The 27,841-nt window shown below is 44.3% G+C and overlaps 1 protein-coding gene across 1 annotated transcript in view; it reads right to left on the reverse strand.

Moving 5' to 3' along the window:
- LOC120059393 (ral GTPase-activating protein subunit beta-like) overlaps positions 1-27,841 on the reverse strand; it is a 45,570-nt gene that overhangs the window by 5,171 nt on the left and 12,558 nt on the right. The window contains exons 6-25 of the mRNA XM_039008406.1: positions 24,725-24,856; positions 24,043-24,221; positions 22,237-22,385; positions 21,771-21,996; positions 19,653-19,854; positions 19,275-19,442; positions 18,731-18,845; positions 18,255-18,402; positions 18,092-18,156; positions 17,809-17,953; positions 16,938-17,068; positions 16,281-16,463; positions 12,105-12,253; positions 11,592-11,779; positions 11,071-11,174; positions 3,836-3,991; positions 1,274-1,483; positions 848-1,006; positions 548-716; positions 24-143 (exon numbers count right to left, since the gene is read on the reverse strand). Of these exons, the coding sequence (XP_038864334.1) occupies positions 24-143; positions 548-716; positions 848-1,006; positions 1,274-1,483; positions 3,836-3,991; positions 11,071-11,174; positions 11,592-11,779; positions 12,105-12,253; positions 16,281-16,463; positions 16,938-17,068; positions 17,809-17,953; positions 18,092-18,156; positions 18,255-18,402; positions 18,731-18,845; positions 19,275-19,442; positions 19,653-19,854; positions 21,771-21,996; positions 22,237-22,385; positions 24,043-24,221; positions 24,725-24,856 (3,098 nt within the window). The remainder of the gene's footprint in view (positions 1-23; positions 144-547; positions 717-847; positions 1,007-1,273; positions 1,484-3,835; positions 3,992-11,070; positions 11,175-11,591; positions 11,780-12,104; positions 12,254-16,280; positions 16,464-16,937; positions 17,069-17,808; positions 17,954-18,091; positions 18,157-18,254; positions 18,403-18,730; positions 18,846-19,274; positions 19,443-19,652; positions 19,855-21,770; positions 21,997-22,236; positions 22,386-24,042; positions 24,222-24,724; positions 24,857-27,841) is intronic.

Below are 27,841 nucleotides of genomic sequence, written 5' to 3' on the forward strand. Positions count from 1 at the left end.
TACGAGCATTTGTAAATGCTGACCGGAGTCCGTCAGCGACGGAACGACAAAGGCGATCTCAGTCAGAGCGTCGGCGTAGTAGAGCACCTTCTTCTCCCCGTTAAATACAGAACCCCCAGTGTCCTCCGGTGTAGCTGCCTCCTCTATGGCGACAGAGCAAAATATTAAACATTACATATATCTCGTCTGAGATATAGAATTTGAAAATGTGTACTATGGCTTGGGCTAACCAAGACATCTTTTGGCTATCACCCTGGCTTTCTGAAGCATTACCTATTCACCCTGACCGAGACATAGAATTACAATAATAATCTTTATTATGCTGTATCTATAGCCTGAGTCAACCAAGACATCGCCCTGGCTTTAGCTCAGCGAGCTAACACCTTCAGTGGTGAATGTGTCACACTGACATTATACGCCCGGATCTTCATCTTTTAACTTTTTCCTGAGACCCATGGACATGTTTTAGCTTTCAGAGCTAATCCCCTGAGGTGAACCTATAGCCTGGGTTCCATGTCGGTTACGACCCCTGGGGTGAGTGGCTCACCTATCTGTTGTGAGTCATTGTCGCTGCTGCAGGAGTTAAGGGACCAGCTGGTGTCCAGGTGTCCGGTCCAACCGGGGTGCCGGCCCACATCCACGGGCCAGCCCAGAGACAGCAGGAACTCCAGGAAGTGGGGCTGGACACTGGACGACGTCTCCACGTTCCTCAGGATCTACCAATTACAATGCATCATTCACACAGTGGATCAGGATCTACCAATCGCAATGCATAACACAGTGGATCAATACAAACATACATTTTCTCATGCCAGTTTACACTGTATCAAAAGTAATAAGTTCTCACCTCGTGGCTGGTTTTCTGTCCCGCCCTCACGTAAAACACAAAGACGGTGTCAAAAGGTCGGCATGGCAACAGGTCCAAGTAGGCGATGTCATCAAAGAACCCTGGCATTGAGGACTCCAGTCCGATGAGGTGAGGGGGTAAACGGCTGTTGCCCGGTTCCTGGAGTAAGAGAGTCAGTACAACGTGAACAGGTCATGCTTTAGAGCTATGGCCCCTTTTCAATCAAACCCAGAAACTGGATTTTGCGATAGGGTAGCTGACAGAAGGCTAGGCAGAGAGACCAAACAGAATTGAGGTAAATTATAACATTTTCCATAAACAGTGGCCAACCACTGACTAAATAGTGTCCCGAACCAATGACAAACTACAGTTCCCAACCACTGACATAAACTTCAGTTCTGAACACTATGAAACTACAGTTCAAACCTTCAGTGCCTCTAGAGATAGGAAGCCAAAATGAGAGAGGAAGAGGCGGGCTGTCTGGAACTCCTGGGCGGGCGGAGGGGGTTTGCAGTCAGTCAGGGGGTCTGGGAATGACTTGGAACTCCAGACGTCCTCGCTGTGGCGCTCCAGGGAACACTCATACTCAATCTGCTTGGTCATCATGCTGCGCAGCCTATCATGCTGCATCACCAGCTGAGAGGAGGACGGGCAAGGTCAAGTTTGTGTGACTGGAGGCAACTGTAAGGATGCAAAGCACTCACCAGGGTTGGGTTAAATTGGATTTAAATTCAGGAAGTAAACTGAAATTCCTATAAAACAAAATGTCTTAACTGAATTGTGACCCGATTCAGGAAACTAGGCGTATGTCACAAGTCACGTCTTCACAGGAGAGACGTTTTTTTTTTTTAAATCAAAATGCGTTTTTTAGCAGAAATGCCTTCTCGAACATGTGAACTTTGATGAGCCTTAATAACAAACTTGTATGCCATCTATAAATACGAATAAAATATTTAAATTATGAGCCTTGTTGGTTAAGCCACAGAAAAAGACAGCAACTTTCCCACTAGCAAGTGATTGGCTGAGATAATGAGTGGGCAGGACATGCCGAGAGAGGATTGATCTGCCATATAGAAGGGCTCTGTCTATTTGAGCTGGTCGGTCTGTGTTGGTAATCCTGTCGAATGCAGCTTTTTTTTTATGTAGTGTGTAGTGGAGCTGCATAAGTGTTGCTCTCCACTTTCTGGAGGATCAAGTTTTGAAATCAGTGGAATTAGAGTATGATAGCTAAAGAGATGGAGAAAACACCTGCCTCCGGATTACATCTTCAAACTAAGGGCAATTGTGGCATGGCGTTCGTGACAGGGAGACGCGTCCATCACGCATGATGATGTATACCAGGTAAGATAGGCTAGCATTAGCTAGCTAATTTCTCATATTACACGTTTCTAATTTTGACAGGAAGTGGTTTTATTTCAAGCTAAAGTTTATTGTTAGCTAGCTAGCTAACGTTAGTTGGCTGCCTAGCTCATGTTATTATTCGTATCCCAGAGCCGTTTGCTTTTCTAGTTAGAGCCTAATGTTAGCTAGATAACATTCAACCTGGTTGGTTAGCTCCCAGCATATTCATGCAGGGTAGTAACGACATGATTTGCCACTGTGTTAGTTGTTGTTTGGCTCGTTAGCTAACATTACATGATGTGTGTGATCTTACACGTTGTTTACCTAGCTAGCTAGCTATATGTCTTAAGCTAAAGTGTACACCCGTTGAATATGGCCGGTGTCAGTAAACGTCCACAAAAAAGCGCAATGAAATTGTTGCCAGCAGAGCTGCTCAGGCTGTTTTCATGTTATCCAGAGGTAAACAAATCATCGGCCAGAGCATCAAGTTTGCGCTCTAAACGCTCCGAGAGCGAAACGAGATGGGTGAGGCTAAAGCTTAAGAGGGTGTGAACAATGCTGAATGGGTGTAGACAAAGAGCTCTTCACTAGATACCAAAACATTCAAAGGCCATTTTCTCAAAAGTGAGTTTACAAGTTTATCAACTTTCAAAGCAGAATTACTTTCCCATTGTTCCTCAAAAATGCAGTGTATGATATACCATTTTGTAGCTCTGAGTCTCTACTTTGATCCAATGTAAAAAACACAATGTAAAATGTTGCTACATAAAACCGAATCCAGGTGGTGAGTCACAATTTAAATGAAATTGACCCCAATCCTAACACAAACCTTATACAACGTGATGTTTGAGTGTGTAAATATATTAGTGTATGTACCTGAAACTGTACCCACCCTATAATCTGAAACAATGTAAGGAAACCAAGTTCTGGCACAACCATACCTCTACCACAACCACTGCAATCAAGAACAGATCAATGTTAGTTTAAGGGCTCTATTAATATCTGAGTGGCATAATTAAGGCAAAACAACACAGGCTGGCTTTGATATAATAGAGCCCCCAGTAACCCAGATTAGATAGTTAGGGAGTAACATAACAATGTGAGTATTCTCCATTTTCCACCCTTTCATCCCATCAGTGATCTGGTTAACCTTTGACCTGTCTCAGACTCCTGAAAGATAGGACAACTCACGTGTGGGTGATTATTCTTCAGTGAGTATGTCACACTCGCTTCATCCTGTCAGTTCATAGAAGACACTTGACTCCAACAACAATATACCCAAATAATATTAAGTCTCCATAAAGCCTCCATAAACACCTTTCTCTCTTTATGCTCTGTGCCAAATTCTCTCTTAAAAAGTCACACCCTTAGAAATAGTTTATATTGCACTACATTTTAGCACTAATAGGGACTGTGTTCGAATACACTCACCTACCCCCCTCTACTTGCATTCTTTCCTTCCTTCATGACCATGGATAGTTTAAAGAACTGGATAGGTGAAAGAACTAATATGAAAACCTATCAAGGTACTTTCAAATTATTAGTCGTGAAGGAGAGGATAAGAAAAGTAGGATTATCAAGAGGTTTGACACTTTACCCTATGGTATCCTAACCATTGGGGTCGTGGTGCTGTTCGGTCCCTCTCACCTCTTTGCTAACGATGTCGTCCAGGTCTGGGATGCTGACGTCGGCTTTGACCAGGGGGATCTTGTCCACCTCCTCAGGGAAGGGCCTCTGCTTGACAGTGTAGCGAATCCCCACGTCATTGTTCGGCGCTGGGCGGCCCTCAGGGACAAACACCTGCTGTAGGAGAGCAAGGAATTATTATATACAGTTGTGTTTAGTTTTAATAACAGTGGTGTATTCTTTACTGTTTAGTACTAACTACTGGTGTAAACAGCTACCACAACAAAACTCACACTTAAATAATCCCTTTTATACACACACACATACATATATATATATATACATACACACTGCTCAAAAAAATAAAGGGAACACTTAAACAACACAATGTAACTCCAAGTCAATCACACTTCTGTGAAATCAAACTGTCCACTTAGGAAGCAACACTGATTGACAATAAATTTCACATGCTGTTGTGCAAATGGAATAGACAAAAGGTGGAAATTATAGGCAATTAGCAAGACACCCCCAATAAAGGAGTGGTTCTGCAGGTGGTGACCACAGACCACTTCTCAGTTCCTACGCTTCCTGGCTGATGTTTTGGTCACTTTTGAATGCTGGCAGTGCTTTCACTCTAGTGGTGGCATGAGACGGAGTCTACAACCCACACAAGTGGCTCAGGTAGTGCAGCTCATCCAGGATGGCACATCAATGCGAGCTGTGGCAAGAAGGTTTGCTGTGTCTGTCAGCGTAGTGTCCAGAGCATGGAGGCCCTACCAGGAGACAAGCCAGTACATCAGGAGACGTGGAGGAGGCCGTAGGAGGGCAACAACCCAGCAGCAGGACCGCTACCTCCGCCTTTGTGCAAGGAGGAGCAGGTGGAGCACTGCCAGAGCCCTGCAAAATGACCTCCAGCAGGCCACAAATGTGCATGTGTCTGCTCAAACGGTCAGAAACAGACTCCATGAGGGTGGTATGAGGGCCCGACGTCCACAGGTGGGGGTTGTGCTTACAGCCCAACACCGTGCAGGACGTTAGGCATTTGCCAGAGAACACCAAGATTGGCAAATTCGCCACTGGCGCCCTGTGCTCTTCACAGATGAAAGCAGGTTCACACTGAGCACATGTGACAGACGTGACAGAGTCTGGAGACGCCGTGGAGAACGTTCTGCTGCCTGCAACATCCTCCAGCATGACCGGTTTGGCGGTGGGTCAGTCATGGTGTGGGGTGGCATTTCTTTGGGGGGCCGCACAGCCCTCCATGTGCTCGCCAGAGGTAGCCTGACTGTCATTAGGTACCGAGATGAGATCCTCAGACCCCTTGTGAGACCATATGCTGGTGCGGTTGGCCCTGGGTTCCTCCTAATGCAAGACAATGCTTGACCTCATGTGGCTGGAGTGTGTCAGCAGTTCCTGCAAGAGGAAGGCATTGATGCTATGGACTGGCCCGCCCGTTCCCCAGACCTGAATCCAATTGAGCACATCTGGGACATCATGTCTCGCTCCATCCACCAACACCACGTTGCACCACAGACTGTCCAGGAGTTGGCGGATGCTTTAGTCCAGGTCTGGGAGGAGATCCCTCAGGAGACCATCCGCCACCTCATCAGGAGCATGCCCAGGCGTTGTAGGGAGGTCATACAGGCACGTGGAGGCCACACACACTACTGAGCCTCATTTTGACTTGTTTTAAGGACATTACATCAAAGTTGGATCAGCCTGTAGTGTGGTTTTCCACTTTAATTTTGAGTGTGACTCCAAATCCAGACCTCCATGGGTTGATAAATTTGATTTACATTGATAATTTTTGTGTGATTTTGTTGTCAGCACATTCAACTATGTAAAGAAAAAAGTATTTAATAAGAAAATTTCATTCATTCAGATCTAGAATGTGTTATTTTAGTGTTCCTTTTATTTTTTTGAGCAGTATATATATATATATATATATATATATATATATACACACACACACACACTAAAAAAGTATTTAGTCAGCCACCAATTGTGCAAGTTCTCCCACTTAAAAAGATGAGAGAGGCCTGTAATTTTCATCATAGGTACACTTCAACTATGACAGACAAAATGAGAGAAAAAAATCCAGAAATTCACATTGTAGGATTTTTAATGAATTTATTTGCAAATTATGGTGGAAAATAAGTATTTGGTCAATAACAAAAGTTTATCTCAATACTTTGTTATATACCCTTTGTTGGCAATGACAGAGGTCAAACGTTTTCTGTAAGTCTTCACAAGGTTTTCACACACTGTTTCTGGTATTTTGGCCCATTCCTCCATGCAGATCTCCTCTAGAGCAGTGATGTTTTGGGGCTGTTGCTGGGCAACATGGACTTTCAACTCCCTCCAAAGATTTTCTATGGGGTTTGAGATCTGGAGACTGGCTAGGCCACTCCAGGACCTTGAAATGCTTCTTACGAAGCCACTCCTTCGTTGCCCGGGCGGTGTGTTTGGGATCATTGTCATGCTGAAAGACCCAGCCACGTTTCATCTTCAATGCCCTTGCTGATGGAAGGAGGTTTTCACTCAAAATCTCACGATACATGGCTCCATTCATTCTTTCCTTTACACGGATCAGTCGTCCTGGTCCCTTTGCAGAAAAACAGCCCCAAAGCATGATGTTTCCACCCCCATGCTTCACAGTAGGTATGGTGTTCTTTGGATGCAACTCAGCATTCTTTGTCCTCCAAACACGACGAGTTGAGTTTTTACCAAAAAGTTCTATTTTGGTTTCATCTGACCATATGACATTCTCCCAATCTTCTTCTGGATCATCCAAATGCTCTCTAGCAAACTTCAGACGGGCCTGGACATGTACTGGCTTAAGCAGGGGGACACTTCTGGCACTGCAGGATTTGAGTCCCTGGCGGCGTAGTGTGTTACTGATGGTAGGCTTTGTTACTTTGGTCCCAGCTCTCTGCAGGTCATTCACTAGGTCCCCCCGTGTGGTTCTGGGATTTTTGCTCACCGTTCTTGTGATCATTTTGACCCCACGGGGTGAGATCTTGCGTGGAGCCCCAGATCGAGGGAGATTATCAGTGGTCTTGTATGTCTTCCATTTCCTAATAATTGCTCCCACAGTTGATTTCTTCAAACCAAGCTGCTTACCTATTGCAGATTCAGTCTTCCCAGCCTGGTGCAGGTCTACAATTTTGTTTCTGGTGTCCTTTGACAGCTCTTTGGTCTTGGCCATAGTGGAGTTTGGAGTGTGACTGTTTGAGGTTGTGGACAGGTGTCTTTTATACTGATAACAAGTTCAAACAGGTGCCATTAATACAGGTAACGAGTGGAGGACAGAGGAGCCTCTTAAAGAAGAAGTTACAGGTCTGTGAGAGCCAGAAATCTTGCTTGTTTGTAGGTGACCAAATACTTATTTTCCACCATAATTTGCAAATAAATTCATTAAAAATCCTACAATGTGATTTTCTGGATTTTTTTCTCTCATTTTGTCTGTCATAGTTGAAGTGTACCTATGATGAAAATTACAGGCCTCTCTCATCTTTTTAAGTGGGAGAACTTGCACAATTGGTGGCTGACTAAATACTTTTTTGTCCCACTGTATATACACATAAACATATACACAAAACTCAGCAAAAAAAGAAACGTCCCCTTTTCAGGATCCTGTCTTTCAAAGATAATTCGTAAAAATCCAAATAACTTCACAGATCTTCATTGTAAAGGGTTTAAACACAGTTTCCCATGCTTGTTCAATGAACCATAAATAATTCATGAACATGCACCTGTGGAACGGTCGTTAAGACACTAACAGCTTACAGACGGTCACAGTTATGAAAACTTAGGACACTAAAAAGAGGCCTTTCTACTGACTCTGAAAAACACCAAAAGAAAGATGCCCAGGGTCCCTGCTCATCTGCGTGAACATTCCTTTGGCATGCTGCAAGGAGGCATGAGGACTGCAGATGTGGCCAGGGCAATAAATTGCAATGTCCGTACTGTGAGACGCCTAAGACAGCGCTACAGGGAGACAGGACGGACAGTTGATCGTCCTCGCAGTGGCAGACCACGTGTAACAACATCTGCACAGGATCGGTACAGCCGAACATCACACCAGCGGGACAGGTACAGGATGGCATCAACAACTGCCCGAGTTACACCAGGAATGCACAATCCCTCCATCAGTGCTCAGACTGTCCGCAATAGGCTGAGAGAGGCTGGTCTGAGGGCTTGTAGCCCTGTTGTAAGGCAGGTCCTCACCAGACATCACCGGCAACAATGTCGCTGGACCAGACAGGACTGGCAAAAAGTGCTCTTCGCAGTTTTGTCGCAGTTTTGTCCTACCAGGGGTGATGGTCGAATTCGCATTTATCGTCAAAGGAATGAGCGTCACACCGAGGCCTGTACTCTGGACCGGGATCGATTTGGAGGTGCAGGGTACGTCATGGTCTGGGGCGGTGTGTCACAGCATCATCGGACTGAGCTTGTTGTCATTGCAGGCAATCTCAACGCTGTGCGTTACAGGGAAGACATCCTTCTCCCTCATGTGGTACCCTTCCTGCAGGCTCATCCTGACATGACCCTCCAGCATGACAATGCCACCAGCCATACTGCTCATTCTGTGCGTGATTTCCTGTAAGACAGGAATGTCAGTGTTCTGCCATGGCCAGCAAAGAGCCCGGATCTCAATCCCATTGAGCACGTCTGGGACCTGTTGGATCGGAGGGTGAGGGCTAGGGACATTCCCCCCAGAAATGTCCGGGAACTTGCAGGTGCCTTGGTGGAAGAGTGAGGTAACATCTCACAGCAAGAACTGGCAAATCTGGTGCAGTCCATGAGGAGGAGATGCACTGCAGTACTTAATGCAGCTGGTGGCCACACCAGATACTGACTGTTGATTTTGACCCCCCCCTCCCTTTGTTCAGGGACACATTATTCCATTTATGTTAGTCACATGTCTGTGGAACTTGTTCAGTTTATGTCTCAGTTGTTGAATCTTATGTTCATACAAATATTTACACATGTTAAGTTTCCTGAAAATAAACGCAGTTGACAGTGAGAGGACGTTTCTTTTTTTGCTGAGATTATATATACACACACAAAGTGTGTCACGTTCCTGACCTGTTTTCCCTTGTTTTGTATTTGTTTAGTATGGTCAGGGCGTGAGTTGGGGTGGGCATTCTATGTTATGTGTTTCTATGTTTAGGTTCATTGTTATTTAGCCTGATATGGTTCTCAATCAGGGGCAGGTGTTTTACGTTTCCTCTGATTGAGAACCATATTAAGGTAGGCTGTTCACACCGTTTGTTGGTGGGTAATTGTCTATGTCTATGTTGCATGTGTGCACTACGTTTTGTAGCTTCACGTTCGTCAGTTTGTTGTTTTGTTAGTTTGTATTAAGTGTTTCGTTTCGTGTTCATCTTCGTCAATAAAGAAGATGTATTCGTATCACGCTGCGCCTTGGTCCTCTCTTCCACATAAAGACGATCGTGACAAAGTGGCTTGCGAAAGTATGATCCCCCCTTTGCATTTTTCCTATTTTGTTGCCTTACAACTTTGAAATAAAATATATTTTTTTTGGGGGGGGGGGGGGGGGTGTATCATTTGATTTACACAACATGTGCAAAGATTTGAAGATTTGAAGTCGCAAAATATTTTTTATTGTGAAAAACAAGAAATAAGACCAAAAAAAAACAGAAACCCCCCCAACGTCAATACTTTGTACAGCCACTTTTTGCAGCAATTAAAGCTGCAAGTCTCTTGGGGTATGTCTCTATAAGCTTGGCACATCTAGCCACTAGGATTTTTGCCCATTCTTCAAGGCAAAACTGCTCCAGCTCCTTCAAGTTTGATGGGTTCCGCTGGTGTAGAGCAATATTTAAGTTAGACCACAGATTCTCAATTGGATTGAGGTCTGGGCTTTGACTAGGCCATTCCAAGACATTTAAATGTTTCCCCTTAAACCACTCGAGTGCTGCTTTAGCAGTATGCTTAGGGTCATTGTCCTGCTGGAAGGTGTTTCTCTGTCCCAGTCTCAAATCTCTGGAAGACTGAAACAGGTTTCCCTCAAATTTCCCTGTATTTAGCACCATCCATCATTCCTTCAATTCTGACCAGTTTCCCAGTCCCTGCTGTTGAAAAACATCCCCACAGCATGATGCTGCCACCACCATGCTTCACTGTGGGGATGGTGTTCTCGGGGTGATGAGGTGTTGGGTTTGTGCCAGACAGTTTTTCTTGATGGCCAAAAAGCTCCATTTTAGTCTCATCTGACCAGAGTACCTTCTTCCATATGTTTGGGGAGTCTCCCACATGCCTTTTGGCAAACACCAAATGTGTTTGCAAATTTTTTTCTTTAAGCAATGGCTTTTTTTCTGGCCACTCTTCCGTAAAGCCCAGCTCTGTGGAGTGTATGGCTTAAAGTGGTCCTATGGACAGATACTCCAATATCCGCTGTGGAGCTTTGCAGCTCCTTCAGGGTTATCTTTGTTGCCTCTCTAATTAATGCCCTCCTTGCCCCTGGTCTGTGAGTTTTGGAGGGCTGCCCTCTCTTGGCAGGTTTGTTGTGGTGCCATATTCTTTCAATTTTTTAACAATGGATTTAATGGTGCTCCGTGGGACTTTCAATGTTTCAGAATTTTATAACCCAACCCTGATCTGTACTTCTCCACAACTTTGTCTCTGACCTGTTTGGAGAGCTCCTTGGTCTTCATGGTGCCACTTGCTTGGTGGTGCACCTTGCTTAGTGGTGTTGCAGACTCTGGGGCATTTCACTTCACCAATTTGGACTATTTTGTGTATGTCCATTACATGAAATCCAAATAAAAATCCATTTAAATTACAGGTTGTAATGCAACAAAATAGAAAAAATGCTGTGTGTGTGTATGTATATAAATAAATAAATAAAATTAGTTAGGCTGTCTTGTATATATTCACAGCATGCAGTATATAGACAAAAAAAGTAGATAAGAGTTTTTTTTAAAGGAGCGTAGTCTCTAATCTTGACAGCTTCAGATGGTGCCTGCTCTTGGTGAAGGCCTCTATTCTGCTGTTGGATGGTGGTGCTGGAGTTGGCTCCATTAGTTTAGTATGCTAGCAGTTCTATTGCTAACATTTCCCTACTTGAATAGATGGCCGCCTTTTACATAATAATACTCGTGTGCAAGAGATCCTCCAATACTGTTACTGAGCTGAGCCGTACTGAAACAATATCAGCGCCAGCACAGTACAGAGTAAGTGTGTCTAACTGGCAGACCAAGGTGGCACAGTGGGCCAACTCCTCTCACCCTCTGGTTGGCCCGTGCTCCTCTGGGCTGGTGGAAGAGTTGCATAGTCCAAGCGTGTCGGCCGGCCATGCCCCGGATCAGGACCGTCACTGACGGGCTGGGGTCTGAGAAGACAGCAGAAGCAGTTACACCGGGCTCCCAGTGAAAGTGGAAACCAACTACTAGTTTGAGCCAAAATGGCCACCTGCCACTGAGATGCCTACTCACTGTCATAAGACACTATCCTATTTGCATTTGTCTCAGTACTTAACTGTTCACATTACAAGATGAGTCCAATTGAGCAACACAAACATCAAAATTACAAACTGTAAATAAATATAAAGAATGACAAGAATCATCAATACCATAAAGGACAACGTTACTAAAGCAATAATACATGGGGGGTGACTTATTGTGGTTATAAACAAGGCTGCGGTCCTCGCCTCGTACCGTCTACCACCACAGCCGTGCTAGTATCACAGTAAATCATAACCAAAGTGAATTATTGCTTTAGAAAACGGTTTTACACGCCCCACACTCACTCTGCTCATTGCCCAGTGGCTGCTCCAGCATGGCCAGGATGACTGAGTTGTCCAGGACAAAGTAGCGGAAGTTGCTGGGCCCCGTGGCACTGAGCCGGGCGTAGCGGATCAGAGTGTCCTCGTTTAGCAGGCTGCAGGTAGAGGCCGGGCCGCTTGGGGATGGGAAGGCCCCCAGGACCTGCATAATACTGGACAACAACAACAAGAGAGGGAGGGGAGGGACAGATACAGACAGTGATTTCAAATAGTCTAGACTGATCCCCAGATGGGACCAACAAACATTAGTAATTTGTTTTATTAGTTATTAATGGACCGTGTGTAATTCTGAGCATAAATGCAGTCGTTTCTTTTAGAGCACACTGTAGCAAAACCTTTTGAAACAGAACAAAAATCTGCATTTCTTATTGTACAAGTCTGGGTAGTCCCACCCTGTATCAACCAGTTTCCTTCCAGTTGGTTTCTAATGAACACATCCAAGGTGTTTAGTGCATTGTGCTGGATTTAAAGCCTCACCAGGAGAGGGTGGCCTCTGCTGCATCCTTGACCCTCATGGAGGCGGGGTTGTGCTCCTTCTCTCCCTTGTGTCTCACCTCCTGCTCCTGTTTGGACTTGCTGCCTGAGATACCCAGCTCTACAATCTCCAATACCTCCATCAGACAGTCCTGACGGAGACGCACGTCAAACACAGGCATCACGCTACACATATTTAACTCCACATACACTACCGTTGAAAAGTTTGGGGTCACTTAGAAATGTCCTTGTTTTTGAAAGAAAAGCACATTCATTGTCCATTAAAATAACATCAAAAATGATCAGAAATACAGTGTAGACATTGTTAATGTTGTAAATTACTATTGTAGCTGGAAACAGCAGATATTTAATGGAACTCCTGTGTTCCAATGGCACGTTGTTAGCTAATCCAAGTGTATCATTTTAAAAGGCTAATTGATCATTAGAAAACCCTTTTGCAATTATGTTAGCACAGCTGAAAACTGTTGTTCTGATTAAAGAAGCAATAAAACTGGCCTTCTTTAGACTAGTTGAGTATCTGGAGCATCAGCATTTGTGGGTTCGATTACAGACTAAAAAATGTCCAGAAACAAAATAACTTTCTTCTGAAATTCATCAGTCTATTGTTGTTCTGAGAAATGAAGGCTATTCCATGCGAGAAATTGCCAAGAAACTGAAGAGCTCGTACAACGCTGTGTACTACTGCCTTCACAGAACAGCGCAAACTGTCTCTAACCAGAATAGAAAGAGGAGTGGGAGGACCCAGTGCACAACTGAGCAAGAGGACAAGTACATTAGAGTGTCTAGTTTGAGAAAAAGATGCCTCACAAGTCCTCAACTGGCAGCTTCATTAAATAATACCCACAAAACACCAGTCTCAACGTCAACAGTGAAGACGCAACTCCGGGATGCTGGCCTTCTAAACAGAGTTGCAAAGAAAAAGCCATATCACACACTGGCCAATAAAAAGAAAAGATTAAGATGAAAAAAAGAACACAGACACTGGACAGAGGAAGATTGGAAAAAAGTGTTATGGACAGACAAAGTTTCAGGTGTTCGGATCACAAAAAAACATTTGTGAGACGCAGAAATGTCAAGCATGGTGGAGGTAATGTGATGGTCTGGGGGTGCTTTGGTGGTGGTAAAGTGGGAGATTTGTACAGGGTAAAAGGGATCTTGAAGAAGGAAGGCTATCGCTTCATTTTGCAACGCCATGCCATACCCTGTGGACGGAGCTTAATTGGAGCCAAGTTCCTCCTACAACAGGACAATGACCTAAAGCACAGCTCCAAACTATGCAAGAACTATTTAGGGAAGAAGCAGTCAGCTGGTATTCTGTCTATAATGGAGTGGCCAGCACAGTCACCGGGTCCCAACCCTATTGAGCTGTTGTGGGAGCAGCTTGACTGTATGGTACAATCCGACTTGTGGTAGGTGCTTTAGGAAGCATGGGGTGAATTCTCTTCAGATTACCTCAACAAATTGAAAACTAGAATGCCAATGGTCTGCAAGGCTGTAATTGCTGCAAATGGAGTTTTCTTTGACGAAAGCAAAGTTTGAAAGACACTTATTTCAATTAAAAATCATTATTTACAACCTTGTCAACATCTTGACTATATATCCTCTTCATTTTTCAACTCATTTCATGTATGTTTTCATGGAAAACAAGGACCCCAAACTTTTCAACGGTAGTGTATACAAAAAGTTATTCTACTCTAAAATCCACTGTCACACAAAGCATATTGCCATTTTGCACATTGCTGTTGAATAAAACACAATGGACTTAGTATAAACCTACTGCCAAAGCCCTTTTACGGTGTAAAAGTTTAGTTATGACACATTTTTCCATCTTAGTTATTTAGCAGAACCTCTTATCCAGAGCTACTTGCAGTAAGTGCATCCCACTAGGTTAAGCAGGGGGAAAACAACCACATATCTCAGTTATTGCACTTATGATATGGTGGGTAGTTTAGTGTTAGCACAGTTAGGCAACACACTACCAGGATACACTTCCACACACCATACCCAGGTGGCAGCACCAACCGGGTCAGTGGCGGGTGTTAAGCCTTATTAAGCCCACAGGTGGAGGCAATGGGGAGACGATTAGTGTGCAAGCTTGCAGAGCCAGGAGGCTGCAGGTTTTTATTTTCTTGGTGGCCATGTGGCCTTTGGTTTTGGGTTGAATCCTTAGTTTTGGACATGTCCTTTTTAGTATACAGTTGAAGTCGGAAGTTTATACACCTTAGCCAAATACAATTAAACTCAGTTTTTCACAATTCCTGACATTTAATCCAAGTAAAAATTCCCTGTCTTAGGTAAGTTAGGATCACCACTTTATTTAAAAAATGTGAAATGTCAGAATAATAGTAGAGTATTATTTATTTCAGCATTTATTTCTTTCATCACATTCCCAGTGGGTCAGAACTTTACATACACTCAATTAGTATTTGGTAGTATTGCCTTTAAATTGTTTAACTTGGGTCAAACGTTTCACATAGCCTTCCACAAGCTTCCCACAATAAGTTAGGTGAATTTTGGCCCATTCCTCCTGACAGAGCTGGTGTAACTGAGTCAGGTTTGTAGGCCTCCTTGCTCGCACATGCTTTTTCAGTTGTGCCAAAAAAAAATCTATAGGATTGAGGTCAGGGCTTTGTGATGGCCACTCCAATACCTTGACTTTGTGGTCCTTAAGCCATTTTGCCACAACTTTGGAAGTATGCTTGTACATTTGGAAGACCCATTTGTGACCTAGCTTTACCTTCCTGACTGATGTTTTGAGATGTTGCTTGAATATATCCACATAATTGTCCTTCCTCATGAAGCCATCTATTTTGTGAAGTGCACCAGTCCCTCCTGCAGCAAAGCACCCCCACAACATGATGCCGCCACTCCCGTGCTTTACGGTTGGGATGGTGTTCTTCGGCTTGCAAGCCTCCCCCTTTTTCCTCCAAACATAACGATGGTCATTATGGCCAAACAGTTCTATTTTTGTTTCATCAGACCAGAGGACATTTCTCCAAAAATTACTATCTTTGTCCCCATGTGCAGTTGCAAACCGTAGTCTGGCTTTTTTATGGCAGTGGCTTCTTCCTTGCTGAGCGGCCTTTCAGGTTATGTCGATATAGAACTTGTTTTACTGTGGATATATATCCTTTTCTACCTGTTTCCTCCAGCATCTTCACAAGGTCATTTTTTGTTGTTCTGGGATTGATTTGCACTTTTCTGCACCAAAGTACGCTCATCTCTAGGAGACAGAACGCGTCTCCTTCCTGAGGGGTATGATGGCTGCGTGGTCCCATGGTGTTTATACTTGCGTACTATTGTTTGTACAGATGAACGTGGTACTTTCAGGCATTTGGAAATTGCTCCCAAGGATGAACCAGACTTGTGGAGGTCTACAATTTGTTTTATGAGGTCTTGGCTGATTTCTTTTGATTTTCCCATGATGTCAAGCAAAGATGCACTGAGTTTGAAGGTAGGCCTTGAAATACATCCACAGGTACACCTCCAATTGACTCCAATGATGTCAATTAGCCTATCAGAAGCTTCTAAAGCCATGACATTTTTTCTGGAATTTTCCAAGCTATTTAAAGACACAGTCAACTTAGTGTAAACTTCTGACCCACTGGAATTGTGATACAGTGAATTATAAGTGAAATAATGTCTGTAAACAATCGTTGGAAAAATTACTTGTGTCATGCACAAACTAGATGTCCTAACCGACTTCCCAAAACTATAGTTTGTTAACAAGACATTTGTGGAGTGCTTGAACCAGCCTAAGTAAACTTCTGAATTCAACTGTATATGTATATCGGTCACCATTTTGAACAAACAATAATACGCTTGGGCTAGCTGGCTCTGGACCTGAGGTAAGGTTGCAGTCTCCTGGGCACATGTACATACACAGTCCTCTAACACTGATTTCTCACATACACACCTTAAATCAGGTTACAGACCCCTAGAATTAGCGAGGGTATCAATATTAGCAAGCTACTTATTAGTTTCATAACACAAGGAGACCCTCCTTTAAAATAGCTGCTATCAGCAGAATCAGTGCCAGGAAGAAAACATGTGCAGGTGTGAGCGCAAGAAGACATGAGGACTTTTATATGTCCATCTGCTGAATCATTTTACTTTTACAATCTGGTTTGGAATCCAGTCTAGACTGAGGTGACCGACCTTCTCATCCAGCATGTCTGGGTGCTCGGTCAGCCACACACACAGACACTGGAAGGCTGCTACGATCATGGAGTGGAGGTCTCTGGAGTGAAGGGGGGCCGGCCGGCTGCATTGGTACACGATGTAACCACACACTGAGCTGACGGCACGCTTACGGTCCGCAGAGTCCACACACGCCTTCACCTGAGGACAAAGAGCCAGAAACACACTTTAGATATGCATGTACAGTGGTTGGGTGGATGCTAAGCCTTAACACATTGAAAAGGAGTGTATTATCTTTTTATTAAGGGTTATCCCTTGCAGAAGAGTGTTTTACAGCTGGGTGGGTAGTGGCAGGGTCTGATGTGGTGGACTGGTGTTAAGTCTCAACATGTGCAGTGGTGATAATAAAAATATAATGGATTTATACGTAATGAAGGTAGGTTGTGTGCTGGGGTGAAGTTAGGGCCGGTGTATGTTAAAGCTGGGATGTCTTTGGGTACTTAGGTTAGAGATGGGGTGGGAAAGGAAAGTTGGAGTATATTGAAGTTCAGTATACTCCAACTTCATCTCGAAGTAAGGTTTAGCTTGTGTTAGGATAGTGTACAGTAGTTAGGTTTAGTGTAGGTTGGTCTAGTTTAGTGTAGTTAGGTCTAGCATGCGTTGTTGTGGTGTCACCTTGGCCAGGCCAGCCAGCAGCTCCAGGGCGGCCAATGAGATGCTCATGTCGGACCTCCACTGGGAGTTGAGCCTCTGGGTGACCAGGTGTATGCTGCGCACCAGAAGGCCCGCCGCAGTATCTGTAAAAGCTAGAGGATGTAAACCCCGAAACACCACCACCATCACAGATGGACCACCCCATTACTCATCTGAATAATGACCTCAATAAGATCTGATCATGTGGCAGCCTTCCATAACACAGCACACAGAAGATACACTAATCATGTGAAATATCAGATGCAGTGTGAAACTGGAAGTAAGTGTTAAACTCAACAGGTGAAAACAGAATTCACACAGTAAGAAAAAAATTAATGGCTTTTTAAGTTAACTTTATCGCTCTCTTAGCACATGTAGTCACATCAAATATAGTGTTGAGGGATAGTCTTTTCCAGTTCAAGACCAGTAGCACAGCATCACGGCAAAAAGTAGTAGTACTTGCATCACATACAGATAATTTTTACCCAGCGCTTTTTAACTCTGTATATCACTTTCACCACGTTGGCTATGGACAAATAGAGTGTTGTTAATTGAGACATTGACCAGGTGTCAGTACTTGTGAATGGAAACAGCAACAACATTCAACATCTGAGTGAAATGAATAGGCTAAATACAATTATTGTAGTAATGGCTATCGTGCTAAACAATACATAGCATGTCTAGTCTGACCTTAACGCAGCCTGCGTGTGAAAATGGCTATTGGTTACAATCGGTATAGCAATTGTGCTATCGCTAGCTAGTTAGCATGTAGTAAGTCCTTATTGTAGTCTGGGACGTGGCTACAATCAGTTATCGTACTAAAGCTAGTTATAATTTAAAGGACTAGCTTTACCGTAGTCCCGGAGTAGCGCCTGGGCCGGGCGCTCTGAGTCTGGGCTGGTGGCCTCAGTGCCAGTGCTGCCCCCGCTAGTAAAGCTGAAGCTACTGCTGGTGCGGCTGTGGCCCCTCAGCCCCGTGTGGCTCCCATCCACACTGCCCTGGTACCATACAAACACAGGGAGACAGAGCGCGTTAGCAAAGCCTCCAAATTCAACTCCATTGAGCTATTTGTTTATTTGAGTCAATGACGGTAGTTCGGTTTATATCAACACCGACAGAAATCATAAAGGCCTTACCGTTTCAGTTTGTGCACCTATGGACTCCAACAGTGCAGAGTCTTGAACAATATTAAGCATTGCACCTGAAAGGATGAAAATGTATAGATTTAATACATGTAAGGGACCAAAAAAAGACAAGAGATCAAGAGAGGAAGAGAGAGAGAATGGTAGAGTGGCAGACCTAGGATGAGCTGGGTGTTGTTGGGGTCCGTCTCTGTCTGCAGGGCTCCGATGAGGACGTTGACAAGACGTAGTCTCAGGGACAGGAAGGAAAGGGACTGGTCGTTGGGTGCCCCATCATCATCACTGAACTTCCCCTCCAGAAGAACCTACACATCAATCAAATCAGTCAATCTATTGATCGCCCTACCCACAACACAAAATCAAGCCAGCATTACTACAACTGAAGTTAACTGAACTGGTGTCCACCACATTATATTTGACCTTTATTTAACTTGGCAAGTCAGTTAAGAACAAATTCTTATTTGGTTACTGGCACAATGCTCTAACCACTAGGCTACCTGCCGCCCTGGTATCACTCTTATCAAGGGTGTATTGGGAAATAATATATATTAAAAAGCATGTTTACTAGACTAGATGTAATGTAGTCACCAGACACTTTAAAAAAAAAGCCAAGGTTGTAACAATTTTCCATACCTCGGATTTGACGTTGCCAAAGTGGTGTGGGAGCGGCAGCATGGCCAGTAGGATGTGGATGGAAGCTCTCCTCAGGTCAGTGGGGTTAACGTACAGCTTGAACTTAGACAGCTCCCTGTAGCAGAGGGGGACAGTACCCTATAATTAGAATTTCTAGAGCATAGAAATGATCTGAATTGTATTGCTATGGTTGCTCAAGGAATTCCCATTAAATGGCATTAGCTAACATTACAGATATTATTAGCCCCGGGACAACTTCCATGGCATTCAGATGGTCACAGCACCCCAAACATTAAACAGCTAAATTGTTTATTCATGCGTGATTATTATTTTTTTAAATCTGACTTCGCTTTTGTATTTTTTAGGAAAAGCGTTCAAGTAAGCATTTCTCTGTACTGTTTACATCTGCTGTATCCTGTTCACGTGACAAATAAAGAGATTTGATTTATATACTATTGGGTCTTTTTCAACATCGAGCCTGGTTCACGTTTGGTAGTTTTAGAGGATTGTACATAATATATATATATATATTTTGTATTGTCACCTGTCTGGCAGAATGGTCTCCAGAGCTGAGATGAAGTAGGGGACCACCACGTTGACGCCCTTCAGGTCGGAGCAGAACAGAGAGGAGGAGTTGAGGACGATGCTGGAAAGCACGGGCCTGCAGATGAAGTCAGAGATCTGGAGGCCCTGGATCAGAACCATGTAGAACCTGCGGGGGAAAAGACAGACGTTTCTTCAGATCAAAATAGGAACCATAGCGATTGAACTTGCAGCGGGTCAAAATATTAATTTGGGTAGCTATATGAGGAGCCTGACAGATTCAAGACTAACACAAATGCAGAGTTAAGATACCTCCACACATAGGCCCACATACAGCAGCGCTGCACGCTAGCACGCTAGGATGAAACTCCTGTTTTACCTGGACAGGTAGACTGGGAGAATGTCCTCTCCAGTCTTCTTACTGCAGAAGATGCGGCAGAGGGTGCCGCAGGCCTCGGCACGGCCTGCCTCGTAGCTCTCGGGGAACTCGTTGGTGTCGAACATGGGATTTGACACCATGGAGTCGGTGGACATCTGGGATCCCTTCCTTCTCAGCTCCAGACCCACCTGAGTGGCTATGGCTGTGGAGGGGACAGAAGGAGACAGAGGAGTGAAAGGAGCCCGGAATGGAACGCGTGAAAACAGATAGAAACACACAAATAGAAACGAAGACATAAACACACGTACAACACATTGAAAAGTAACCAAACACACATACACATTAAAAGTACACAAACCGAGGTAAAGACTGTACACACAAACTGTGCAGACACAAAATGAGAGAAGGAAAACAAACCTAAATGGATACAAAACGCACAGACACACACACATTTACACATACGTACGTAAATCAGCAGGCGCACAAAGAGGGACGTCTGACACAGAGTTTGCCATAAAAAGTGTTGTCTTTATCATAGGTTAAGTGAATGGAATTAAAGGTTAGAAACTTTTACGTGAACATCTTTTCCCAACACAAGTTGTGAGAAGACGTCGGCACAAAATCTCTGTCAGCTCAGCTCCCTTGTACTTGCATTATGATGACGTCCCTCAAGGTACAGACAATTACTTCATGCATTGAGGCACCAAACCAAAATTCTATAAACGTATAAGTGAACTGACAACACGAGGGGAAACAATATGAGAACAATGCGCTGAATTCAGGGCAAACCAAAAAGCGTTAGTGCCACGATAGATATAAAGTCAATGGAATATGGTGGTGTGGTCACAAACTGGCAACGCTATGTCGGGACAGTGGCGAGGCTGTGTGCTCCCATTCCATTTCCAACCCGCAGAACATTGAGAGAACGTTGGAGCAACGCTCAAATGACGGTGGTGGGGGTAAAAGGTAACAATGATGGGCAATGATGACCATGGAGAAATTAAACCAAAGCAGGATTCAAAGAACTGACTGCGAGTCAAGAGAAAAGCCGCAGCTCCTACTTACAAGATTTATAAGAAAGGAGAATTTGGATAAAAGAGGCTGCAAGATAACAGAAATAGTGGAGAGACAAATCAAAGCATATCAATATTTTCTCAATTCATTCTAAATGCATGAATTGTGTTTTTCCTCCTCAATGGATGACCTTTCACCCTGAAACTGTTGAAACATCAGACATGGTAGACACGAGTCAGCATGCAGGACAGACACAAGCACCAAAACACAAGATAAGAGACAGTCCTGGACATCATGATCCTTTTCTACATGTGCTTAATCAGTGTTCCTCAATCCTGTTCTTGAAGAACCGCCGTATTGCAGGTCTTTCTCCCAGCTTAGTGCCATCACACCTGGGTCGTATTTATTTGGCACCAAACTGAAGAAAATGGACTGAAACAGGGACTGACTACCTGAACTTGTCCAATAAGAAACACCCATTTTCATTTTTAGTTGCAAAACATTTTGCGACTGTGAGCCCTAATGAATACCACCCTTAAAATCAACTGATCTCTTCTTGCCCTTGGTGAGCCGAATCGGGCAGATCACTGCTGAGCTTATGGCTCTCCAGGAGCAGGATTGACAATCAACCCTACAATAGTCCCGTCATCTCCTACAATCATAAGGCACAAGATGGAACTACACAGAGACATGCAGAAGTTCATTGTGTTTATCTGACTGTATAAATTCAATCTTGTGACCACTGCAATACAACGCTGCAGATGGAGACATTGGGTGTACTGACTGGGGAAATGCGCAAAGGCGCGTCTAGACTGAATTCTCCATCCTACAGTGTTCTGTGGAGTGGAATGTCAATTTAACTGATATCAGAGTGGTCTCCACACAGTGCTTTAGCAGATGTGAAAAGTAGTGAGAGAGAAAAAAGAAAAACCACAGTCCTCTGACCCCAGCCCACTCCACCCAAAACACACACAAGTCCAACCCTTAACCCAACACAAAGACATGCATCCAACCCCCCCCCCCCCCCGCCCCCCCACATACATGGTAGAAGCTTGTCCATCCAGTCAGGCAGGCAATCAGTCAGTCAGATCAGTCATTGCTTACCAGTCATGCTGGGGTCTCGGCTGAGGCCGCTGTGGAGCTTGCAGTGCACTAGCGCCGCGTCAAATAGCCACTGACCGAAGAGGTTGAGGATGCTGTTGACCTTAGGCCTGGCGGGGGCGGGCAGCGGCTGCATCTCCCAACTGCTCTGGGTGGGGCTGGCCAGCATGGTGGGTGACGACGACAGCTGCTGGGACGTGGACACTTTGGCCGGCTGGGCTGCACTGCCCTGTATGGGGGGGGGGGGGGGTTAGTCTGCATTGAGCTTGCTCTGGCGCGATTGACCCAATGGAGTAGTCCACGAAAGTGCAAACCCCACCCTATCCGGCACTCCAGGCAAGCGAGATTGAACACTCAAAGTACTCGAAAGAAAACAAATTCTGTTTGAAACCAAGTCTGCTGATGTAAGCACAGTACACAGGCCAAGATGACATATGCACATGATTTGTAGGCTATACAGTTGACTTACCGTTAAACTCTTGCTGGCGGTTTTGGTGACCACGGTGTGTCGCTGCTTGCGGCTGTGTGGGGGCGTGGTGTTGTTGGAGGAGGGAGGGGACATGCTCAGTCTGTTGACCGGTGTGGGCGGGGCACTGTCAACCCTGGGCCGTGATATGCCTGCGGAGGAGAAGGGGGCAGGTCCCAAAAACAAGACACACCCAATAGTCAGAATAACCAATGGCAGTGGCGTGTCCTGCCTCTGATAGAATGTCCTCTATTACAGTGGAAAAACAAGCCTCTGTTCCAATACCTTTGAAATGCCATTGATTCTCCCTTCCTTCCTTGAGGTTATCACTGATCTGTAAGCAAAAGTATTGTTTCCACCCTATCGCCTTCACTAATTCAACGTGATCAGATCAGTGATTACCTCAAGGAATGGAAGAGAAAAAAAGTGCACGTTTTAGAAAACCTGAAGGGAAACCAGAAAGAGGTCAAAACTTGAAGACTTCTTAAGCGGTAAGAGAGCAACATCCCATGTAAACAGGATTGCGTTAACCCCATGTTTGTCCAACCACACAACTAATAGGTGTTAATAGACAGGTTATAGAGCGATATTACTTGTGCATGTGCTTTTTCAGGACTCATTGACACACTTAAAACATAAGACTATTAAGGGGGTATCAATTAACTTGTTATGCCCAAAAAACAGAACAGTGCTACTGTGGCATCAGCTGTCAATGACAGCCAGTTCAACTAGCACAAGTCACATCTTGCAGCTCTTTTTAACCCATTTGAACAATCAAATCAACCGAAACAGCCCATTTGTCCAGTTTGACTTGACAAAACCTCCAGGGGACCATGACAGAACATCCTAAAAATGTCCTCGGGACAAATCGGGAACTAGAAAAAAACCTCCAGGGGACAACGACACAATGTCCAAAGAACGTTAAGGTGACCTTCAGGGGACCATAACACAACGTCCCAAGAACATCCTAAAAACATCCCTGGAACTATAAAAAGGTTCCCTTGGGACCAACATGCTATGTTCTAAGGCCCAGTAAAATGAAAGTCCTAAGATTGTCCCAAAAAGGCCCTGCATGTTCCTCAATGACGTCTTGGGAATGTACAGGTAACTAGACAAAGGTCCCACAGAGAACGTTCCCTTGGGACCATCAAGCAACATTCTTGGAACGTCAGTGGGATACCGTCGCGCAGTAACCCTTAAGGAACGTGGCAGAATGTCCTCAGGATGTCCCGTTTACTGGGCTTACCCAGTAAGCAATCCATGCTTTGGTTTAGTTTCCCTGGCACCGTTTCCATTAGCAAGCAAAAATCGTTTGTGAAGCTCAACAAAATCACTTGCAGATGTTTTGAACATGCACGAATAATGTTAATATCAGGCCCATGACTTGAATGGGATTTGTTCCACAAATGCTAATGTGCACATTAGCATGTGGAAACTGACAAAATTAAAACAAAGCATAGATTGATGTCATACCTTGTCCATAGACATCTTATAAGGCAAGGAAAACAATATGTAATATTGTAATTTGGGTGAACTATCCCTTTAAGGCACAAATTGACACTTTTTATCAGTTCAAACTGCTGACAAATACTGTATGCAAACTAATTCAGACCAGGGTTGGGGTCAAATCCATTTCAGGGAGTAAACTGAATTCCAATTACAACTTTCCTAATTGCCTTTCAATGAGGAAAACAAAGTGTAATTGGAATGTGTTAACTTCCTGAATTGACCCCAACACAGTTTCAGACTATTGAGGTGCACCGTGTTGCAACACCACTAGACCCTGAGTGAAGAAGGTCGTCTTCTCACCCAGGAAGGCGTCCACCAGGCAGCTGACCCCGCGCATGGCCCTGAAGAAGATCTGGGGAAGCTGCTTGAGGCAGGGGTGTAGCACTACCTCATGGGGGATGCCGCTCGAGTTGAGGAACTGCTCCTGAAACTTGGGCGTGGTGCTCACCAACGTCGGGTTGCTCAGATCCACGGGGTTGCTGTGGAAACCACAAGGGACAGGAGAGAGAAGTGAGGATGGATTGACACACTGAGGGCCTCATTCACTGACACCGACCTGTATTAGTGGGTGGGGTTGACAATGTGCTGGGAAAATATGTCTAGAACACTGAATGGCATTAGCCACAGCAACAAAAAAAGGGGTTGTATTCATTAGGACATGGAACAGGAAACATTTTTGCTAAAAAAAAATGTTTAAGTTCTTATTGGTCCAGTTCCCTCAATGTTTCAGTTCGATTTCTTCCATTTGGTGCATAATTAATACGACCCAATTTCTTGTGGCCAAGAAATAAAGTAGATGAGGAAAAGAGGGCATGTAAGGACATCACCAGGGCCCGTATCTACAAAGCGTCTCAAAGGTGGAGTGCTGATCTTGTTTCAGTTTTGAATTTTAGATCACAATGAATAAGATTGTGTGGACAAATCCTAGATCAGCACTCCTACGCTGAGATGCTTTGTGGATATAGGCCCAGAACTTCTCTACCTCAGCATGTGGAGGAAGCGGAACCAGGTCTGAGCCACACAGTCGTTGTCCATCTCTACTGGAATCAGGTTGGCATCCTCATCAGGTACTTTAAACGGGGGGAACGAGGGGCCGTGGGTGAACCGCAACAGTCTGGTTGGAAAGTCAACACACAGACAAGACGCACATGCACACACATACACACACAATTTAGTATGCCCATTTCCTCCTCTCTGTCATTATGTTTTAAATTGATAGTGGTACTTCCTGCAAAATGAAATAGCAGATAGTGTTTCTCTGCTCTCAGTTCTTTTTGAACCAACTGAAAACTTCAGAGGTTAGCTACAGTGGTGTAAAGTACTTAAGAAGTACTTTAAAGTATTTTTACTTCAGTTTTTTTGGGGGGTATCTGTACTTTACTATTTATATTTCAAACTTTTACTTCAGTACATTCCTAAAGAAAATTATGTAGTTTTTACTCCATGCATTTATCCTGACACCCAAAAGTACTCTTCACATTTTTTATTTTTAGCAGGAAAGGAAAATGGTCCAATTCAGGCACTTACATGCTGACCAGACCTGACACGTCGCATGCGCGAGCGTCACAAAATACATTTTGAAATCCATGTTGTTCAATTATTTTTTTAAATAAATTTTTATAAATTTTTATCCCATTTTCTCCCCAATTTTCGTGGTATCCAATCGCTAGTAATTACTATCTTGTCTCATCGCTACAACTCCTGTACGGGCTCGGGAGAGACGAAGGTCGAAAGCCATGCGTCCTCCGAAGCACAACCCAACCAAGCCGCACTGCTTCTTAACACAGCGCGCCTCCAACCCGGAAGCCAGCCGCACCAATGTGTCGGAGGAAACACCGTGTACCTGGCCCCCTTGGTTAGCGCGCACTGCGCCCGGCCCGCCACAGGAGTCGCTGGAGTGCGATGAGACAAGGATATCCCTACCGGCCAAACCCTCCCTAACCCGGACGACGCTATGCCAATTGTGCGTCGCCCCACGGACCTCCCGGTCGCGGCCGGCTGCGACAGAGCCTGGGCGCGAACCCAGAGACTCTGGTGGCGCAGTTAGCTCTGCGATGCAGTGCCCTAGACCACTGCGCCACCCGGGAGGCCCCTATGTTGTTCAATTATTGCGCCAACGAGCGTCTGCGATGCCAAGGGCTAAAATAGAACTCCTTTCTACTTCTGACGCAGATCGCGCTGAAAGTCCTGCCTCTCCATCTCCTCATTGGTTTATAGAAGCAGGTACCCACGTGCCATCTCCTCATTGGTTATACCCACGTGGGTGATTGAAAGACAAACTGTTTTGACGGTCGTCGTGGTAATACTATGAAAGTTTAGATGCGATCACCATATAAGTTCAAAGATGAAAAAGCCTGAAAGGAGAGATGACAACGATTCGGTTGGCCATTTTATGTGTGGAATAATTGTCGAAGTAGAGGACCTTGTGCATTTCAGATAAAATAACTCAATGTTTATATCCCAGGACAAATTAACTAGCAACAGCAAGCTAACTAGCTAAATTGCCATACATGTTTAATGCTTTTCGACCTGTCCCCAAATTAATGTCATTGGTTCAGAGTTTTTTGATATTTTAACCTGCGTGTCGTGATCGCGTTTGGTGTAGGGGGACAAAATAAATGTATGCACGATAGCGCACGATGGCGCATGCGCGCAGCCGGTTTGGGTTCGTTGTTATGAAGAGAACCTCCCTGGTCATCCCTACTGCCTCTGATCTGGTGGACTCACTAAGCACAAATGCGTGTTGGAATGTGCCCCTGGCTTAATATAAGCCATTTGAAATGATTTATACTTTTGATGCTAACTACATTTCCTTTTGATACTTAAGTATATTTACAACCAAATACTTTTAGACTTTTACTCAAGTAGTATTTTACCAGGGGACTTTCACTTTTACTTGAGTCATTTTCTATTGAGGTATCAATTACTTATACTTAAGTATGACAATTGGGTACTTTTTCCACCACTGGTTAGCTACATTACAGGAAAAGTACAATGCCAGACAGTAATCCAATAGTCAAATTGACTCACTGGATATGCAAATCAAGGGACAAGATGTCTAGGTAGTAGCTTTTAGAACAGCTACTAAGTCAACACCAGAGCACCCACACAGTAAGCCAGGAGAGTGGAAGGTATTAAAACTGCTCAAATAATACCACTTCTGACATTGAAGAGCAAAGAGGGCCACTGTAAAATTAAATTAAGTCGGCCTATGGGTTGTTCCACGAAATGAGTCCCTTTTGGGTAGTGTAACTTGGTAAATTAATGTTACGGATACAAGTGTTCTGTGTGTATCCTGTGTGTATTTCTTTTCTCTCCTTCTCCCCTACTCACAGGTGACAATCATCATTCCCCAATCAGTCATCAATCAGTCGCTAATCAGAAGACACCTGCTCCTTTTCCCTTACCCAATCACAGTTCCTTTCCCTTGGTTTAAAAACCCTATCAGTTGTTTTTCTCTGGAGCTCAATCTCTCTGTCAATGCCATATGTCTGTAGATCCATTGTGTGGTTTGCAACTACATGTCACTTTGTTCCTACCTGTGAGTATTGTTTTTTGTTATGGTGTTTGAGTGTTTCTTTGATAGTGGGAAAAGGGGGTAACCAGACAGTTCGCCCATGGGCATACACTACCCGTAGGTAAACTTTGTTAAATACACTAGTTAGAACTGGGCGGACCACCCACTGTATTTTTGGTTAGCTGTTGTTGAAATAGGCTAGTCTAGCTTAGGGGTGTTTTTGGATGCTTATTGTTTCATTCCTTGGGTCCAGCTCAGCCCCTTTTCCTGCCCCCCCCCCATTACCGTGTGTTTACTAATAAACCCTGAGTTTGACGGTAGATTTAAGTTGTCGTGGTTATTTGTTCTCACTGTTACGTTTTCACTATTATAGTTTGCGTGAGTTGTGTTACGGGTCCCATTACCATCCCCGCCAGATTGTCGGGCCAAAGGGATTCGTAACAATTAACATATATAATACAGTACCACTCTAAAGCTTGGACACACCTACTCATTCAAGGGTTTCTTTATCTTTACTATTTTCTACATCAAAACTATTTAATAAAACATATGGAATCATGTAATAACCCCAAAAAAGTGTAA

Source organism: Salvelinus namaycush, chromosome 14, assembly GCF_016432855.1.
Source record: "Salvelinus namaycush isolate Seneca chromosome 14, SaNama_1.0, whole genome shotgun sequence".
NCBI lineage: Eukaryota > Metazoa > Chordata > Actinopteri > Salmoniformes > Salmonidae > Salvelinus > Salvelinus namaycush.